Source organism: Amyelois transitella, chromosome 15 (assembly GCF_032362555.1).
Source record: "Amyelois transitella isolate CPQ chromosome 15, ilAmyTran1.1, whole genome shotgun sequence".
Classification (NCBI taxonomy): domain Eukaryota; kingdom Metazoa; phylum Arthropoda; class Insecta; order Lepidoptera; family Pyralidae; genus Amyelois; species Amyelois transitella.
Genome location: NC_083518.1, coordinates 2,131,700 through 2,152,908, shown reverse-complemented (window position 1 = coordinate 2,152,908; position 21,209 = coordinate 2,131,700). Strand labels below are relative to the sequence as shown.

At 35.7% G+C, this 21,209-nt stretch overlaps 1 protein-coding gene across 1 annotated transcript; it reads right to left on the bottom strand.

The window, feature by feature from the left end:
* Positions 1-281: 281 nt before the first annotated feature.
* LOC106139756 (protein regulator of cytokinesis 1) lies at positions 282-17,250 on the bottom strand. Its single transcript, XM_013341252.2, has 15 exons — positions 17,062-17,250; positions 16,879-16,942; positions 15,671-15,870; positions 15,171-15,291; positions 14,821-15,053; positions 14,250-14,398; positions 13,773-13,940; positions 12,763-12,935; positions 12,010-12,157; positions 6,773-6,901; positions 6,173-6,309; positions 5,684-5,791; positions 4,437-4,572; positions 3,710-3,838; positions 282-3,178 (listed from the first exon to the last, which is right to left on the bottom strand). Exons 2-15 carry the CDS (start codon positions 16,920-16,922, stop codon positions 2,750-2,752), a joined length of 2,304 nt encoding a protein of 767 aa, XP_013196706.1. The 5' UTR covers positions 16,923-16,942; positions 17,062-17,250; the 3' UTR covers positions 282-2,749.
* Between the last annotated feature and the right edge of the window lie 3,959 nt (positions 17,251-21,209).

Here is a 21,209-nt window from a genome sequence, read left to right as displayed (position 1 = left end):
TGTCACACTTTTAGAGATATTATTTTTTAGGCGAAATGGTTAATTTTAATTTTCTTGGAAATCATACTTATTATTATGTATTAAAATTGGGAATCGTATTTCAATAAGTACAAATATGTATAGATCATAGATCAATAATTCAACTTCCCATTACAGTATATTCATTAAATAAGTCTATGAAAAAGCAGGACTTAAAATTAAGAAGGTATGTTTGACACTTTGAATAAAACCAGGTTTGTTAAAATTATGCAAATATATTACAACCATAATTTACATCATAATATTAGTAATAAAATAAAAAGAAATTATATAAATCGCATAATGTGCAAACGTGCATGGACACAGAAAGCGAAAGCGCCTTGCAGAATACTGATAGTTAAGTACCTAAAATTTATAATCATTTTATATATTAAACAGTAAACAATTAAGAAAAATTGCTTAGAATAATCCTATTGACGTTAAATTACGGTGGATTTCTTACTAAAGTCTGACCTATGACTACGATCATAGAGTTCAGAATAATATAAGACAATAGAAGTAGGTACTGTTGAATGTGACGTCGTAATTGATGGTTGTGACGGGGGCAGTTTTATCGCATAAATTATTTTGACATACAATATTTTGGCATAATATGCTAAAGGCATAATTAAAACTTTGGCATACGGGTAAAAGTGGCATAATTAACTTTTAGGGTAGGTTAGGTTAGGTTAGTTATAAATAGTTGCTTCAAATATTTATGCGTAAACCGTTATGCGAAAGAATGTTATGCTATAAATCATTATGCCATACGGTATACTAAATTAAAATACATTATTTTTTATGCTAAGAGACCCAGTTTTAACACTATATCGTTTTCATCTTGCAACACAATTCTGAAATTCCTTTGATAGCTTTAGGTACTTGGCGCAGAAAATTACGTACAATACCAGACAGCGACACTTCATTTCGTAGTTTCAAGTACATTTTGGCATTTCTATTGTCTTATAAATATTCTAATTTCTATGACTACGTATTCGTAGTAAATGGGAAAGTCAGTTTACACAAAGCGACTGCAATCCGACTTTAGTAGCTCATTGAAACGGTAACCAATCTCACAATTTTTAACCACCAACTACCAACCATCGCGTTAAAGCAAGTTCTCAAAAATTCAAACTAAAATTCTTGTTTGAAATCTCTTTAAATTCTTTGCTAGAACTGAAAGCTGCCTTTGTAACAATAGAAGCTGATATTACATGACATTTTCCCGTTTTTATAATTGTACCATAAAATATTTACGTTGGTACTTGCTTCCCCCTAAATTTGCGATGCGATTGGGAATGGCCGTCTATAATTTCAATAATATACCCAAAGGCACGATCAACGTGTTTTTTTTTTTAAATATGATACTTTTTATAGGTTAATTTGAATATTTTTCACGTTGAATTTACATTTTTATTCCAGATATTTTCATAACTTACGGCGTATTTATTGCTGTTAGCGCAATTTATACTTTCCAGATGTAAGTATTTAAATGTTGAAATATTGTGGACAAACCCAATCTCTTGACAAACATTTGCGAAGACCAAACGAACCACTAACTTCATCGCAGTAAAATTAGTATCGAACGAAAAAAAAACATATTCTAAAATTATAACCTTCAGTCAAAAACTAACATAAAAACTTACTTAAACTAGACGCAAATTGCAACACTCATAATAACGCAATCTATAAACAACTTAGAACATACGTTGTGACATAAAGAATACTATCACATCAATTTTTTTTCTTGTTACAAATTACACAAAAGGCGACAAAAAAAAATAAAGGGAAAATTCGCGCTAAACTTTCTCCTCGATTATTACGTAACAAAAATTACTTGTTTTGTGAAAAAACACAACTAAGCGCTGTTACAAGACCCTGTGATATTGTTCAAAATATCATCCACAAAAATCAAAACAGCTTTAGTTACCTATATTATAAGAAACTTTCGAACCAATTCTGACGTTATTTTATATATCTAAATTAAAAGTTTGACTGGAAGAGATTGCATTATCTATAAGCCTGTCTTTGTACCATCTCTTTATCTTTTGTGATGTTATTGTATCTTTAACTCTTATGGTGCAATAAAATGTTTTATCTATCTATATATCTAAGTTATTACTTTATTAGTCAACTTCTATGTTTCATTGTAACAAATTAATAAAAACTGATGTGAAAGAATACTTTTCATCCCTACTAAACTCTATTTAGAGATTCAAATATACAATAAGATACAACATCGCAAAATTACACATTAATTGGAAAGAAATAAAAATGAATTATATGAAAATTGACAATAAATCGAAATTGATATTTATTGCAGCGAAATTCGTATTCATATTTATATAAATAAGTATCACAGCGGTCGCGTATCTCAATATATTATTTGCTTTATAATTAACTTGTTGATATGAAATTGTGTAAGAACCATTTTATAGGAGATACTATTTAAAAATTTACTGATCGATAATAAGACCAAATAACACAAAACAACACAAAAAAATTTAACACAATGAATGTAATGGTTGATACGCATAGGACGACATCATGCAATTTTATTCACAGCAGTTTTTCGTTCATGTATGAAAATATACAATTTTCTAAAATAATTTTAATTAAACAGTTTTAGAAAATTACAAAGTAGAATCTCTGCCTAATAGTCCCTAGAGACAAGCCACTAAGCATAAATAATCTAAAATAACACATTGAAATTCGCGATCGTTTAAACATTTCAGATGAGAGGTGGCCGATTCTTGGCTCGCACCAAATGCGTATGAGATTTCGACCTGCTTACATTGCCATTAGGCGTGGTCTTCACCGACATACTAGTTACAGTGTTTTGTCTTTGAACATTCATTTTATTCGCGCTAAGTGGCGCCCTGGGTGTAGCGAAGCCATCATCGTTCAATTTCAAAGCGGAGCGGGTTAACCTTGTGGGTGTGTAAAGGAGGTTGCTTTTCGGCGTGACTAAATGGTTGTGTTGTAAGTTCTCTTTGCCTATTTTAGGGGTTAAGGGCGTTTTGGTCCTCGGAGTTTTTTTTGGGGTGGTGGGCGTGGTTTTTTCGTCGATGGTGGGGTGGATGATCGTGGGGATCGGGAAGTGGGGCTGACCGTTGACGGCCAATGAGCTGCGGCTGATCTGCTTCTCATTGATACGATCCTGCAACAAAATTACAACTTTATTGAACTGTTGTTGAAGCGTGAGAGTCCCAAACGATTTGTCTAGTATAACCGAAAGAGTTGATATCCCATGAATTGTTAGAGGATTATGTCATTGATTTTAATGTTCATGAATGTTGTATAGAAGAAATAAAATATGTCTTTATTACAAAATAATAACTATCGGTCTTCAGTCTTCACTCTTATAAAATCAAACATGCACACGCTTAACGAGAGTCCACGCGAACTCGCGCAGAACAGTTCATAAAATTAATATTTTCATCATTCAAACACATCTACAACAACAACCTGAAGTTCAAATATTAAGAGTCTTATTCTTCCTCCTGGCTTTAGTCCCGGTTGCATCCTCACGACTTTGGAAAGGAGCCCACAGTATGCCTTTTGACCATGGATTGGGTGAGTCAAGTCAAGCGCCCAAAGCAACTATTGTTAATAATCATATAAAAATATTGTTATTATCTATTGAATTTTTAAATTGAAGGCAAAAGAAAAGATGTATTCCCGAACATACCTTGAAGTCTGTGTAGGTGGTCATCAAAGTAGTCTCCATCAAGGGGTCCTTGGGTTCCTCCTGGGACCCGGCGGTGGATCGAGTGCCGTTCATAGACTTGCGGCCGACGCTGCGACGTTTCCCCGTGGACTAAAATAAAACAATATCTTTAGGATTGATGATGTATTAAATATTAAAGTATAAATGACAACATTTTGGAAAGTAGACTCCAGACTGAGAAGCAAAACGTCTGAAGATATCTGGGAATAGACAAAAATCTTTCCTTGCGCGATTTAGACTCTTCGCTGCTATTGGCTGAGCGCGTCAATTTCTTCGCTATGATTGACAGATGGTGTGTGACGTAAGTGATGTCGCCACAGATGTATGTCATGCATATTTATCGCTGCGTCTCACTACCTCGTTTATAACGATGTTACAAAGTGTGTCATAATCCTCCCTTAAAACTTCTTTCGTCTTCTATCTTCTTTGTGTTTGTTACACTTAGGTTTTAGAAATTTAACCGACTTCAAAAAAGGGGGACATCGATTGGAGGCATTTCTCATTTTAAAAGTTATTACATACATACATACATATGGTCACGTCTATATCCCTTGCGGGGTAGACAGTAAAAGTTATTTAATGTTTAAAAACACATGCAATTGATAACTCACAATAACAATGCCTGCGACGGCCTTTTATTCTTTATAAATTATTAATTTTGATTTTAATAGATAAGGGAAAATCTTACCGTGCGCTTATGTTTCAGTATGCTGCCATTAACCCTAGGCGTCTTCTTCCCGTCGCCCCCGTAATCCAGCTTCCTCTTCGCATTTTCGGGCTTGCCCTCCGCCACGATACGAGCAGCCAAGCGACCACTTACACGCCTGTAGAATTAATATGTTTTTTATTGACAACAATGAATTTAGTATTTATGAAATAAAAAAAAATATCGTACATTTATTTTATCTCAGATATTTCGAATCATACATAAATACTTTAATGCAACGGGAAAGTTAAAAATCAATTATAAAATATGTTTAGATCAAAGTATAAATGGTATGTCAAATTCGAATAAAAATTAATTTCCTGAGGTAAAAAGAAAAACTACATTCGCTCAATCTATTGGCAAATAAGTATAAGGTATTAAACATTGAACAATAATGAGCAAAAAAAAATTGGCGTAATTTTTTTTCTTCTGTAAAATTCCTATGACAATGGTGATTCTTAATTTAACCTACAATTATATATGTATAACTTGTCCGTCTATAGAATTTCACATTGGAACGAACCTTTACTCTACAGCACTAAAAATACACATATGAATCTACTTCAACTGAATATTAAAAGCAACTAAATAAATTTGTAAAATATGACAAGAAATAACAATTATCTACGATTCCTACAAGCTGTAACCTACAAAAATGATTCATGTAACATTACTCATTCCTTACGTATTAAAACAATAGAAGTAATGTTTAGATGTTGCAAGATGTGATCTTCATAGCCGCGCGCTGGAATCAAGTTATAGGAATGAGCAATGCTATTACAAGTAAGAAGGTTACAAAAGTACGTTCAACTAGTGTGGAGGAATCACTTCACATATGCAATGATGCCGTAGCAAATGGAAATTATGAAATTTACAAAAGTGTGTTGAACATAGTGTAAAATAAACTTCTATGGTCGAAAGAGGCGTTATTAAATAAAATCTATTAAATTCTTGGTGTCAATTACATGCAAACATACAATGATAAAAAAAATATTATTGCACTGTGCCAAACAGCTGAACGTATCCTATCAGTCTTTTAAGGAAGTTTGGCTCTGTCCACGTGATTATATAAATCACGTCTATATTCCTTGCGTGGTATGTATGTTATTAAATTTCTGCCAAATGTTCTACTTTTTTTGCACTAATTTTTGCACTTATGTCGCCTCGGCTCTTTTGATTGTACAACAATAACATAAATACCTGGGAAAACATTATATTCTAATAATTACCTCTTAACCGTAGATATAGCCGTCCTCCTGAGCGCGGATAGATTGTTGGCGATTGAGCTGACCGCTTTCGTAGCGCTGCCCGTTATAAGTTGTCGCTTCGCTGGCGGCCTGCGGGGGACACACTACTGTTAGACAGTGCTAACTGCTCTCACACAACGAGAAATATTAGAGGACTTCAGGATAGAAAGGTGGTGTGGATACGGGAATATGTACTGAAGTATTGTTTTGTTTGTTTGATGTTCTTTTATTGATAAACTTTTTCGTAAACTCAGCTAGCGGCCTGCGGGGGAATCACTACTGTTACAAAATGCCAACTGCCATTATATAAAAAGAATTGAGAACTAGTAGTAGTAGTCAAAGATTGCTGGCAAAAGGTTGCGAAAGTCAGGCAGGAGTCGCAGGAAACTGAGGAGCGACGGAGTGCGACACTCTGTTGTGACGCTCCTGTAGATATAGAGAGACTCTGCCTGCCCCGTGAGAGACACTGACCTGTTCCTGTCTTGTGTGTGAGCGAGCCCGGCGGCGGTGCGGTTCCGCTTGCCGAGCGGGGACGTGGCGAGCGAGCGGAGCGACGGAGTGCCCGGCGTAGCGCCCGCTCGACGAGCAGATACTTTGTTGTGACGCTCCTACAAATATTGACACGTAAGCTTTATCTTTGTCTCAGTTGTGAACTTCATTGCCTATTAATTATGTTAAGAATGTTCAAAAGGACTACTGTCAATATGAAATTGGAATTCATGTTCGTATAATCAAAGGTGTCACGTATAAAAATAGCGTAGCAATGGAGCGTCGCAATAAATGGTATGCTCAATATGACAACCCAATATTTTGTTATGACCTACCTACCTACCTAAGCGTTTAAAAATTAAGAATATCAACGAATCAACAAAAAAAAACAAAACGAACTCTCTATCAAAGGATTAAGGTTATATGCGATTGAAAATTTTAAGCCAAATACATGAAAATGCACAAGGTTCACGTGAATTCACTATTTGTCTATATTGAAGTTAATCTTGTAATGTCACACCTAGCGAAATGAAACAAACAAAAAAACGACACAAATAAAAAGGGATAAGATTATTCTCATACCACTTTCCTGGTCTCCCATTCTTCCTCGATAAGCTGCAATAAGGGTTTTCCTTCCACGGTGAAAGTGTTTCCAGTCTTAGCTTCGTATTCGTTCACCAACTCTTCCAACTGCGCCTCTATCTTAGGCAACTGTGAATGAGTATTATTAACATTATTTAAATTAGAGAAAAAAATATTTAAGTTAGTCCCTGCCTGCCGTGATTATATGTAAAAATTTGTAAAACTAAACATATTTCTTGATGAAAGAGTTATTTGCAAATGATAGATAGCGCCATCTGTTGTTATAATTGTAAACAAAATGCGACTCGCGCTTTGCTCCATCTTTAAGCCTTGTCTTTGTCTTGTCTTTGATATACACTGTGAATTACGACGTTGTTTTATTTTAATCGATCCAGTTAAAATATCACCTCAAATTAATAGGTTATGGCCTTAAGCCGCTTCTTAAAGTATTATTTTTTGAAATTACGCGAAAAGTAACGCGATCCGGTTCGATTGTTAAAATAACCAAAAAAAACCTTGCAAGTGGTTACCGCAAATCGCAACGTGCGTTTGCGATCTTCTTTGTTTCAGCACATTTTCAGCTCGTTTTATTTACAACAGTAAGAAAATATGGCTTCGCAAATAGCCATGGGCACAATAGAAAAGTTAATAGGACGAGATAACTATCAGTCATGGAAATTTGCCGTGAAAAATTATCTGGAACATGAAGAGTTGTGGCAGGAAATTGAACCGGATATGGGATACGTCTCCGACAGTAAGAAAAACACAAAGGCAAGATCTAAAATTATACTTCTGGTAGATCCAATTAATTACGTTCATGTTCAGGAGGCATCCACAGCCAAACAGGTATGGACAAAATTGGAAAAAGTGTTTGATGACTCCGGGCTCAGTAGAAAAGTAGGTTTGCTGCGAGATCTGATCACCACTACACTGGACAACTGCTCAAGTATTGAGGAGTATGTTAACAAGGTAATGTCCACAGCTCATAAATTAAGAAACATTAACTTTGTAGTAGGAGACGAGTGGCTTGGTACATTGTTGCTCGCTGGCCTCCCCGATTACTACAAACCGATGATAATGGCCTTAGAGAGCTCAGGCGTCGATATTACTGCTGATTATGTGAAAACAAAACTGTTACAAGAGGTTAGGGTATCAGATACAGCTGCTTACTTAGCTAAGTCATCTAATAAAAATGCATCAAAGTCACAAAAAAATCCACAAGCAAAAAAGAAAGGTCCTCGTTGTTATATTTGTAATAAGTATGGGCATATGGCCAAGGATTGTTACTTTAAAGATAAACAAAAGAAAGGTAAATCAAACGATGATGATTCTAAAAATAATGCATATTATGCTGCTTTTCCAGTTGCTGCAGAGTTGGATGAAACTTGCTGGTATGTTGACTCCGGAGCGTCTCTGCACATGTGCAGAGATAAGAAGTGGATGTACAACATTTCTCCTTCAACAATAAGCAACATCAAGGTGGCAGACAATAAGTCAGTGGCAGTGAAAGGTACAGGCAATGTGGATTTACAAATAAAAGATTCCGATGGTGTAATACGCAAAATACAGGTTAGAAATGTTTTGTATGTACCCTCCCTGACTACTAATTTAATTTCTGTTAGTCAAATGGTGAACAATGGCTGTGAAGTGAAATTTGAGAAAGATGGTTGTAGAATATATCAAAATAAAAAATTGATTTTGACAGCTATGCATCGTAATAACATGTATTTACTAAATAATGTTACCGCCACACCGGCATTCCTATCAACAGTAGATGAGAGTGATATAAACTTGTGGCATCAACGGATGGGCCATCTTAACTTCACAGACTTACAGAAAATAACAGATAGTGCAGAAGGGATCAAATTATCAAAAAAAGGTAATCAAATTTGTACAACATGCTTAGAAGGCAAAATGAGTAGACAACCTTTTAAGAACATTGGCACACGGGCTACTGAAGTGCTCCAATTAATTCACTCTGACTTATGTGGTCCTATGGAGACAAGTTCTATAGGAGGAGCCAAATATTATATTACCTTTATCGATGATTATAGCAGAAAAGTGTCAGTATATTTTTTGAAAAATAAATCAGATGCATTAGATAAATTTAAAGAATATAAGAGTTTAGTCGAAAATGAAACTAATAAAAAAATTAAAATACTACGCACAGACAACGGAAAAGAGTACATGAATAATGCATTTGATTCTTTTTTAGTTAAATCAGGTATACAGCATCAAACTACGAACCCATATACGCCCCAGCAGAATGGCTTGGCAGAGCGTATGAACCGTACCTTAGTGGAAAGGGCTAAATGTATAATTTTGAATTCCAGACTGCAAAAGAGTTTCTGGGCTGAAGCGGTTTCAACAGCAGCATACATAATAAATCGTTCGCCAACAAAATCTCTGGACTACAAAACGCCTCATGAAATGTGGACAGGTAATAAACCAAACTTAAACAATATGAGAATTTTTGGCTGCCCTGCTATGGTACACGTGCCAAAAGAAAAAAGGCAAAAATGGGATTCAAAAGCTGTCAAAATGATATTTGTTGGATACTGTGAATACACTAAAGGATATAGATTGTATGATTTGAAGAAGAAGCAAATATATAAAAGTAGAGATGTCATTTTTCTTGAACATGAAGCTAGAAATAACTGTGTCATAATGCCACTTACCACTCTGCAGCAACAAGAAGATCAACAATCAGATGCTGAGACTGAAGGTGTGAAAGCTAGTACTAGTTCAGATGACGAACAGCTGCATGATGTCAATAGTGAAGTAATAGATTCAGAATCAGATAATGAATCACTATACAATCCTGATTCTGATATGACCAATGAAGAGGAAGTTGCGTCATTTAGCAATATAACTCTAAGACCGAGAAATAAACCTACTACATATTTCTGTTATGAAGACAGCTCAAACAGTTCAAATCAATCCGTAGTTCCTACAGTAAAAGAACCTGAGACGGTTGAAGAGGCACTCTCAGGCCCTAAAGCAAAAGAGTGGAAAGATGCCATGAACAGTGAATTTGAGTCACTTCTACAGAATAACACTTGGACATTAGTTGCTCTTCCGGAAAATAAGAGGGTTATTCCATGTAAATGGGTCTTTAAAATTAAAACTAACGCCAATGGAGAAGTCATACGTTATAAAGCAAGATTAGTGATAAAAGGTTTTATTCAAAAGAAAGGAATAGAATATAATGAAATATTTGCTCCGGTAGTACGACACACCTCAATCAGATATTTATTTGCTTTGTCTGTGAAATACAACTTATACATAGAACAGATGGATGCAGTCACTGCATTTTTGCAAGGCGATATAGATGCAGAGATTTATATGACTCAACCGCCCTCTTATGAACATGGACATGAAGTGTGCAAACTGAATAAGTCAATTTATGGCTTAAAACAGGCTAGTCGCCAATGGAATTTGAAACTTACCTCTGTGTTGAAAGATCTGGGTATGAAGAGTACATCTGTGGATCCGTGTGTTTATTACAGGAAAGATAAGAATGGAAATATTGTGTACATATTAATTTATGTAGATGATTTATTAATCTTTTATAATAATATACAAACAGGAGAAGAAATAAAACAAAAACTGAAAAACAAATTTAATATGAAAATACTTGGGCCAGTAAATCATTTTCTTGGTTGGAGAATAAAACAAAATGAGACAAGAGACCAGATACAAATTGATCAGACTGCCTACATTGAAAAAATCCTGTACAGATTTAAAATGACAGAATGTAATCCAGTTTATTCACCGTGTGATACAAGCACTAAACTGATTAGTACAGGAGAAGAAAACATTATAAAAAATGTCCCTTATCAGGAAGCAATTGGAAGTCTATTATATTTATCACAAGGCACAAGACCAGACATATGCTTCGTGGTAAATAAATTAAGCAGTTTCAATAATAAACCAGAATTACCACACTGGTTGGCAGTAAAAAGGGTGCTTCGATACATTAAAGGAACCAAAGAATACAAACTATTGTTTTGTCAAAACCAGGACGAAGAAAGGGTCTTTGGCTACTGCGACTCAGACTGGGCATCGGATATTAACAGTCGGAGGTCTTGCTCCGGCTACACATTTCTGTTTCAGGGTGCTTCAATTTCATGGTGCTCTAAGCGTCAGAGCACAGTTGCATTATCAACAATGGAAGCAGAATATATGGCATTGGCTACAGCCACTCAAGAGGCCATGTGGCTGCGACACTTGGAATCAGAACTGTATTTCAATGTTACAGTTTCTTCTACTGTTATTAACTGTGATAATCAAAGTGCGATTAAATTTGCAGGCAATGACTCTTACTGTGCCCGTAGCAAACATATCGATATACGATACCATTTTCTTCGAGAGAAGGTGACCGCTGAAGAGATCAAGCTCAATTATGTTGGGACGCAGGAAATGGTTGCTGACGTCCTTACCAAAGCAATTTCACAAAAGAAGACTGAGGACTGTTCCAAGGCCATGGGTTTGCAAATAAGAAGAGGATGATGAAAGAGTTATTTGCAAATGATAGATAGCGCCATCTGTTGTTATAATTGTAAACAAAATGCGACTCGCGCTTTGCTCCATCTTTAAGCCTTGTCTTTGTCTTGTCTTTGATATACACTGTGAATTACGACGTTGTTTTATTTTAATCGATCCAGTTAAAATATCACCTCAAATTAATATTTCTGTAGTACTAAACTTTATTTTACACTGGTTTTCGACATCCCCGGATCTTTCCTTTACTGTAGAATGTGTAATGGCTGGGTAAAATGGCTACAACATTGCTACAAAAAGCCTTCCTCTTTTTTTCTACATTCAGCAGTTGTCCCTGCGTTTATTGTACCGCGCTGGGTCGTTCACGCGACCATCTAACTCTGGCATTTTCTAAAGATAATATAATGTCACAAAGGATATCCTACAGACAGCCATAATCCACTCTTTTCATACTCAAATTGCTACAGAAAGCTTTTCTCTCCTTCTCCCCTTCAGTTAGCGACGCTCGAGTGCCTTATTCGGTTATCTTCCAGAAATAATACATATTAAAATGGCTTTAAATTAAAAGCGAAGGAAATATGCAGAGATCGTGGCAAGTGGAAAGAGGTAGTCTCTGCCTACCCCTCCGGGAAAGAGGCGTGATTTTATATATGTATGTAAAATGGCTTTACAATATAGCTTAATAGTACATGTTAGCATAAATTACATCTATAATCCTCTCTGTTCACACTCACATTGCTACAGATAGCCTTCCTCTCCTTCTCCTCCTTCAGCAGTTGCCCGCCGCGATTGTTATAACGCGCCGGGTCGGACGCACGAGCGTCCAATTCAGTCATCTTCAGCCAGAGGTTTTTCCGAGTCGTTATCAGGTCGAAGATATTCCTGGCGAGAGACACATACTGTGAAGCTGTTTTTTAATGGAAAGGGAAGGATTAAACGAAAGTTACTTGAATAAATCGAGGTCGTACTGCCAAAAGGACAAGTCAAGAATACCCTGAATCGAACAGCATGCATGAGTTATGAATGTGGATAGAGCGAAAGTATGCAGGGATTGTGACAAGTGGAGAGTTGTTATCAATGTTTAACCCTCAAGGAAAAAGGTGTCTTAAATTAATTTGTAAACAAACATTTACTTAAATATCCGACGATATCCCATTGTATATAAACACATATTGTCGTTTAAATAGAAATATATTTAATTTCGAAATTATTGACGTCAGCATAAGTATAATTAAATTTACTACAGCTTCCAAAGTGCATGTTTAGAAGAGTCAAACCAAATGATCTTAATATTAAATACTTGTATATGGTTCTGACAAATTTTGTGATTAATAAAATAAGACAGGGAGACCGAGTACAATTTGTTGGATGAATTTAGGATATTTCATAAGTTTAATGACAGAATAACGAATAGGAACATACAGCAGCAAATAAAAGAGCCCTGAAATAAGAATTACTAGTTAACAAAAATAATGTAAATCACTCACTTGTTATCATTGTAGTACGCAGTGATCTTATCCAAATACATCTCGTGTAGCGTCAGTGTGTCCTCAGTGAATATATCCTGGTAATAATGCAGGAACTCCTGCCTTTGTTGCGGAGAGTACATTATGTTGTCCCACATCAGCTTGATCTTAGTTCGCATGTTGGCCACGAACACCTTGTTAGAAAAGTTTAATTTCATTGAAATGCGCAGTGGAATGAAATTTAAATCAGTTCTTATAAAATTCTAAAGTAAACTTTTATCTATTTATAAATAATACTGAGCTAAATGACTACGTATCATTGCAACATGATTCGAAATGCCCGAAATATAATAAAGGACGTTGCGTGCGCGTTTAATACCTGTATAATTTTTAAATAATATGCAACGCGAAATTAAGAAAAAAAAAGAATATTCGCTAATGCAATTGCAAGTGCCATTTGATTGTTCAAAAAAATGTTGTTCCACATCCTCTCTCCTTCTAGACTAAAGGGGTATGGTTAAGTGAGCTTAGTATCCGCCACAAAACTGAGCACAGTCATCCTAGACCTAGGAAATACATAAGTCACCTTGTCCTGATTTACGGAAGGTGGCCCAAGTATCCTAGGTATAGTATCTCCTAGGCCCACTGGACATTGTATTGGCTAATCATTAAGTTGAATAAAAGAATAAGGCCATTCGCACAATAGACAAAGACAAGGACAAAGCTTACACTTACTGCGCGGTTCCCTGTGCCATCTGGGAAAAAAAGACAATACATACATATAATCACGTCTATATCCCTTGTGGGGTAGACAGAGCCAACTCAGCTGTTTGGCTTGATGATAGAATTGAGATTCAAATAGTGACAGGTTACTAGACAGTCGCCTAAAAGAAGAATCTCAAGTTTATAAGCCTATCCCTTAGTTGCCTTTTACGACATCCATGGGTAAGAGATGGGAGTGGTCTTTTTCTGTTTTTTTGTGCTGCCGGGAACCACACGGAACAAAAAAAAGACGATAACTATCTTATTACCTGTATCTTCTGACGTTTAATCTTCTCGCACCGCTTGATCTCCTCCTTGATGGCAGCCTCAGTCTGCGGGTTGCACCCGGGGTGGGCCTGCAGGAAGTTCTCCCGGTATATATGATCCTCTTCTAGGCAGTCCCACAGTTTGGAAAGGCGCTCGCGGAGTTCCAAAACCTATATCAATTTTTTTTTTATTATCATTTGTAACAGAATTGGTCTACAGAAATAAATGTCTTTTTTTCATAAAAGGCGCTTGGAACTATAAAAACTTGTAGGAACTGCTGACATAAACTTGCAGCTTTTTACTGAATTATCCAGTTCCTTTATCGTTTGCCAGTTGACTGGAAGATATCCCTTCATGGGATAAGTCCATCATTGCAAGTGATTTGTTTCTTTTATAACTTTGTACTATTTTCTTGTTACTGTGTAAATTTCTATACAAACAAACAAACAAACATAATAAATTGATTTTTTCGTTCTTACCCTATTGTTGGTCTGTTCATATTGCTCCTGCAGTTTCTGCCTCAGCTTAGCCAGCTCGTTCATGTTTCTATCAGACACTATGAAATCCACAGACAGGGACCCCACCACCGCTTTCTCGAATGATGTGCTTGGCTTGACTTGCAGCTTTTCTGTATGAAAGGGACGAGAAATGAATTGCTGATTGAATGATGTAGTCACCAAAACTTAGAGAGTATGTAGTCCAGCATTAGGGGCAACGGAAAAAGGGGATAAGATGCTCATTGTACTACATCTTGGTATATGCTATTTCCATAACATTGTTATTTTTTTGTTGGACTATAAGGAGTAATTCATTCATAAGAATAATATAAGCCAAAGTACAGAGACAAAAAAAAACTGTCACTATCAAAATAGGCTGTTCGTAATAAATGAACTTAGCTAAGCACATATTAATAAAATATATTGACAGCTAACACTAAAACATAAAAGTCAAAGTTAGTGTTAACATACAGATTTCTTAAAGTATAGCTAAGAAATCAAAGTTATAGCACCCCTCTTTTTCCGTCGGGGGTTAATAAATGAGTACACATACCCATAATGTCCTTGATATCAACTTGCGTTGTCAGAAAAATCTCTGCCCTCTTGTCCCTCTCCGATTGCAGGTCTTCCAGATGGTCCTTCAGCCGCTCTAGATCCTCCTCGGAGGGCAAGGGAGGACCCTCGTTCAGCATGTTTATGGTAACTGCCAGCTTCTGAGAGAGGTCCTGTTGCCACTCCAAAAGCCTATCCATCTTCATACGACGCTTCTCCATTTGATCTCTGTACCTGATAAAAAAAAAGAATCAATTTAATAATATTTTGTATGGATACAAAGTCAAGAGTTACATCCTTCCAAAACTTGTGAAGGGAAAATTTATATTTAAAAGAGAAACAAATATTTACCCAGCAATCTGCTCCTCCAACAACTTCTTATAATCCACCAGCATCATGTCCTCACCGCACTCCGGTATGGTGATTTCCACTGACAGACATTTACTCAGTTCCTTAGATTCCTCCTTCAGCTCTGGAAAACAATAGGGTAAGGTTATGCGCGGATAAAAGCTTAAAAGGCTGATGATGAATGTGAAACTGCAGATGAAGTGTGCAAGGATTGTGACATTAGGAAATATGTAGTGTCAGCCTACCCTTCCGTGAAAGGGGTGTGATAATTAGCTGTCCACAACATTACTTGGACAGTAACTTTTATATTATATATAAGTTTTTGCTTTGGGCTTTCGTCCTATCAAGAAATTAAAGTTAGATTATATTACTCCTACAGACCAAAACTATCTATATGACAAATTTCATCAAAATTAGCATATCATAATCTAACATTTTCCACAACCTTGAGAATAGAAGAGATTGAGAAAAAAAAAAAGAATGAATAAACTTATAATACTCACTCTCCACTTGCGCCTCCATTTTGAGCACTTTCTGTCTGGTCTCTGATATGACGTCCCGGTGCAGTTCCTTCTCAATCTGCACCAACTTGGCTATGTTGTTGAACTTGGTGCCGTCATCCACACCAAGGTGAGACCATTTCAGCCAGAGTTCCTGCATCATGTTCCGGATGTTATCCGATATCTCCTGGAGGACTTCATTGCTGTAATGCAAAAAAAAAGATTACATGAATCCTCATTGTCACACAATCTAAAATAGTACTATGCAGAGTAGTATGAGTATAGAGTAGTATGAGTGAGTATAGAGTAGTATGCAGACACAAATGGCTTTTGTGCATACATACATGCATACATACATATGGTCACGTCTATACCCCTTGCGGGGTAGACAGAGCCAACAGTCTTGAAAAGACTGAATGGCCACATTCAGTTATTTGACTTAATGATAGAATTGAGATTCAAATAGTGACAGGTTGCTAGCCTATCGCCTAAAAAAGACTCCCAAGTTTGTAAGCCTATTCCTTAGTCACCTTTTACAACATCCATGGGAAAGAGATAGAGTGGTCCTATTCTTTTTTGTATTAGTGCTGGGAACCACACGGCATACGGCTTTTTTGGTTAAATATTAATATTATAATAGTAATATTCAATCGTACTATAGGCCAACGATTCTTTCCTGAGGTACCAAACCTACATTAGTAGGTTTCCTACCCACAGGAACTTGGTAATATCAGGAGGAAGAAGAAAACCTGATTTGAACTTTAATTTCTGCTTTGTATTTAGATGTTGCATCTTTCTAATCTAAGCATAATGTACATACCTAGTTTGTATTCTTTTATAAAGACACTAATTTAAAAGGATTTAAATCATAGTCATGGTGTTGTTGCAGTAAAGGTATTTAGACAATGGATACTTGTCATGGCATTTTAACCAACTCATGTCGAGATACATAAGTAATTTTAGTTTCGTAAATAAATTGGTACACTAGGTAAGGAATCTACCATAAAATGACAAGTAAACTAATAACTTCAACTGATAATTTTATAAAATTATTGTCATTCTAAACTAGTACACCAGAAAAGAAAAAAACATTTTGGTTGTATCATGTGAACTTACATTACGGAAACAAGTACTATTCTATTGCCTAATACAGAGGACTCTTACAAACGGCAATCTAAAAATAAGGGACAAACAAATTCAATTGAACTTACAAAAGCGAATTCACATCTTCTGATATGGGTGGGTGGGTGATCATCTTGCCAATTGTCTGGTGTCCTGAAAATGTTGGAATTTTTAAAAATGTACCATTGTTGCTTGGTTACACCGATTCAAAATTTAGTCTGGATAATAAAAACTGCAATAGATATAAGTGTAGATTTACACATGTAACATACCACAGCTGCACAATTATACACACGAACGCAACATATAATTAATTGGCTGTAAATAATTTCGGCAGTATTTTTAACCACTACACCTATTTTTTTACACAATAACAGTCACAATTAAAAGCAACGTTTTACTTCAGACCAATCACTACGTTTACTTTAGAGGTTTGTTGAGTTTTCAAATTCCAGACGTTATTGAGGTGAGGACGTTAAAAAACAAAATCAAATGTCAGTATCTACCAGTCAGCAAGGTAGACAAGAAAGCAGGTTTCTGATTGGCGGTCATTGTAAAATTTGACGTTCGGAAACTGAAACTCAATGTTCTTTGTTATTTTGTCCCTTTGGATAATGTATGCAAGTTTTTTCCGGATTTAATTTTATCACACAACTGCTTCCCAACATTGACAGATCTTTACGATATTACAATGGAAGAATGGTAATGTATTCTTTCTCGCTTTCCTTTCGCTTTGAGATAACCAAAGGCAGAAAAAAAGACAATAAGACCAAACCTGACAAGCTTTGTGAATAAAACCTCTGATAAACGCTGTGGTCATATCATCCATCTCATTTATTTTAAGTTCTTTGTTTATTTTATAAATAAAAAACCCACTGACAAAATCCCTGTTGGCTGTTGACCACAACAACACAAAACATTTGAAAGTTAACAAAAATATAAATATAAAATTAGGAAGAGAAAGGGAAGATATGATATAGTACTGACAAGAATATTTATTATTAAAGGGCATGGTCTTATATTATTTCAGGATGGTTTAAAAACAAAATCGTTATAACGAAACATAAAAATTGAGGACGTTTTGTTTGAATTTGCTCTCATGCATTTGTAACGTTTCTGAACGCAAATAGTTTTAGACATATTAGACTCAAATGTCAATGTCATTTTTTAATATGAATGAATTTGATTTGATTTTTGTTTTCCCGCAAACCCTTGCGGGAAAACAAAAATCAAATCAAATTTTTCAAACCTAGGTAGTTACATATATTTTAATGTGCCGGCTCCGATCCTATATTTTAAGTAGCCCCACACATTTAAGACTACTGACTCTCAACTTTGGCACGCGAGTCACGCTCCTATTCCAATTCTGTTCATGTTTCTATGGTAACATTTTCTAACTTCTCTGCTTTTGTTTTAATATAACTGCCGCGTCGGCAGATTAATTTCGTTTGCCAGAGAGGAAAGTAGGTACCTACCAATGATTAATATGAATATAATTATATATTATTATTGATGATATGGAAGAAAATCAATAAAAATAGATATCGAATAAAATTGCAAATCTGCAGTTAAAATCAAAACCCATAGTTATGAAATCATAAGGAGTTGTCAACCCCGTAAATGGTAGACTTTATAATGCCATGTTGACAATTAGCTTTTATACCAGAATAATTGAATGAATCAATTTATATATTTAACCCCTCAAAATTACAACTGAGCAAAGTTTGCACAGTCGGACTGTTGACCATGTAAAATTACAAAGTAACAAAGACTCCTAGTTGTTAAAAATGTTATAAACTTTTCTCTTCAACAACGTGTAAACCTGCGGGCCTACATATTCGCTCTCACTGAAAATCCCCTTTGTTCCCTTTTTAAGTCCTGGTCATCCTTGAGGTCGGGAGCCAACACGTGACCCAGTATTAAAATTGTACACTCTGTAATATGTTGTTATTTTAATGTACGAGTAACAGGTGGGATTTGATCATATCGTTTACTCCCGGCCCCAAAGACCATAACTTGCCTCTTATTGACATTGTAAACCAAGACGTGAGAGAGTTGGATACTGTTCACATTTGGCCACCTAAGTCCGCAGCCCACAAACAGACACACAGACAGACGAACAATTATATTCTGAGCTTCTCCATCTTCATCCATTCTATCCTTAGCTTTAACCTATGGCAGTTAATGAGTCAGGCCAAATTCCATGCATAATTTTATTAAGTATGTACAACATATCATACGTACTAATTATGTAGGCAGTTAAGTACGTGATGGATGCAACATAGATGCAATGCAGTGGCATAAAAACATCCGATATTTTACCGCTGTTTTACAACGCCGGATAAGCAGATGAAATTCCTTAGGTATAACAAAAGGTATATAAATATCGCGCTTTTATCTTTGATGGGGTACCTACACAAAACCAGTAGGTTGTCCTTGAAGGCCATTATCATTTATCATCATCACCTAATATCCAACCTGGATATTAGGTACCTCATGATGAATGATATAATATGAAATTAAAATCAACAGTTTACATAGATGTTACATGGGATTATAAGTAGGTAAGTTATCTAAGTCAGATTCTTAGGTTCTATCTTAGGTAAATACTAAGTATAATTATGTCAATAGGTACACAATTTATCATTGAAGTTTCATTGGCATGTTTTACTAGTTTCTCAGGAATTCCACCAAACTATCAGGTACTTTCTAAGTCTGGATTGTGGCATAAGCAATGTATTGGTGGTTATGATTTGTTGACCAATTACCCTGTCTGTGGCCAATAGCTACTTGTACGTAGGTAGTCATTAACTAGGGTACTACAAGTTGTATGCTTGCAAATTATTACTAGAGTTACGTGGAGCATTGGTTGCTCAATAAACACATTGATGAGACTATGGTATCGTAATATTCGTCCTTAGGTTCTTTTTATTCCTATTTTATTTGTTGTGCCGTGTGGTTCCCGGCACCAATAGAAAAAAGAAAAGGACCACTCCATCTCTCTCCCATGGATTTCGTAAAAGGCGACTAAGGGGTAGGCTTATAAACTTGGGATTCTTCTTTTAGGCGATGGGCTAGCAACCTGTCACTATTTGAATTTCAATTCTATCTTAAAGCCGAACGAAAGCTGAACGTGGCCTATCAGTCTTTAAAAGACTGTTGGCTCTGTCTATCCCGCAAGTGATATAGACGTGATTATATGTATGTTATTTGTTGTAGCTTTATGTTTTTTTTCACTAGTGTTTTAAGTTTATCTTTTTAGCTTTCTGTTTTGTTTTCTATTTAATGCAACTCAAACAAGTTTGCTAGTGTTTTTTAATTTGATGACACAATTTGTCCTTCGTCCTTAGGTTAAGTATGCCTGGTATCTTGGTCGTATATCACGCCATCTCATGATGCCTTCAAACGGGAATAAGGAGGATATTTAGTCGCCACAAACTAAAATTAAACAGAGGGTGGGGCTTAAAAAAGCTTTTCCCTTCTTAACAGGTTCCCTGTCCAGTTAATCAGATATGAACAAATCAATTGTTAAAACTATTGTACCTAATATGTTATAACCAGGGTATTAGTAAAACAATTACACTTAGTAAAGGATTTTTTTTTATTAATTTTATTTGATTATTCTTTTTGTTTATTGTGTCACATATGTTTTAGTCTTTATTTGGCTTTCTAGTTTGTTTGCAATTTGATAACTTAGTAAAGGTTAGGTACCTCAAAACAAAAGCCTATCTCAAATCAAGAGAAGAAGAAGAGAAGAGAAAAGCTCGTCAATTTAGAATTCTTTTTTCGTTGAATCTTTATTCTAGCATTAGGCCATCCAACTGAGCCAAGGACCGCGGTCTTAGGAGACATGTCCAGCCACGTAGGGCGGCAAGCGTGTCGTCGTTTTTATCTCGCAAAAAACTATCGCCGTCCCGTTTCACATCATAATAAAAAGCGAAACAGCACTTTTCGTCAGACCTTTGACTACTACTACTAACGTGGTTGCATTGTATGAAAATAATTATTTTGCCTTAGTAGCCTCTTTCGAAAATCACGGAAAAGCAATAACAAGTAGCACATAATAACAAGAATTAGCACTGATCCGTATCATACATAGATCTACAAATAGTGGACCTTAAGTACCTACATCAGCGATTCTTTGAGAAAATGCTTTGCAAAGATTTCGTTGAATTGAGAACACCATTTTTTGGAGTCTGTATAGATGAAATTATAAATATCCAAAACAGGACACTGACTTATTAACCTTTAAGTACCGACGTGCATTTTTTGTAACGTTAGTACCGATGTGAGGCCTGAGAGGCCGCGCATATTATATTGATTTTTTAAAGAAATGTATGAGTTAAATATTTGTCCTTGCAATATGATGAAACATTAAGGGTTTAAAGAAAATACAAGTAAAGAAAGATAATACTTTATT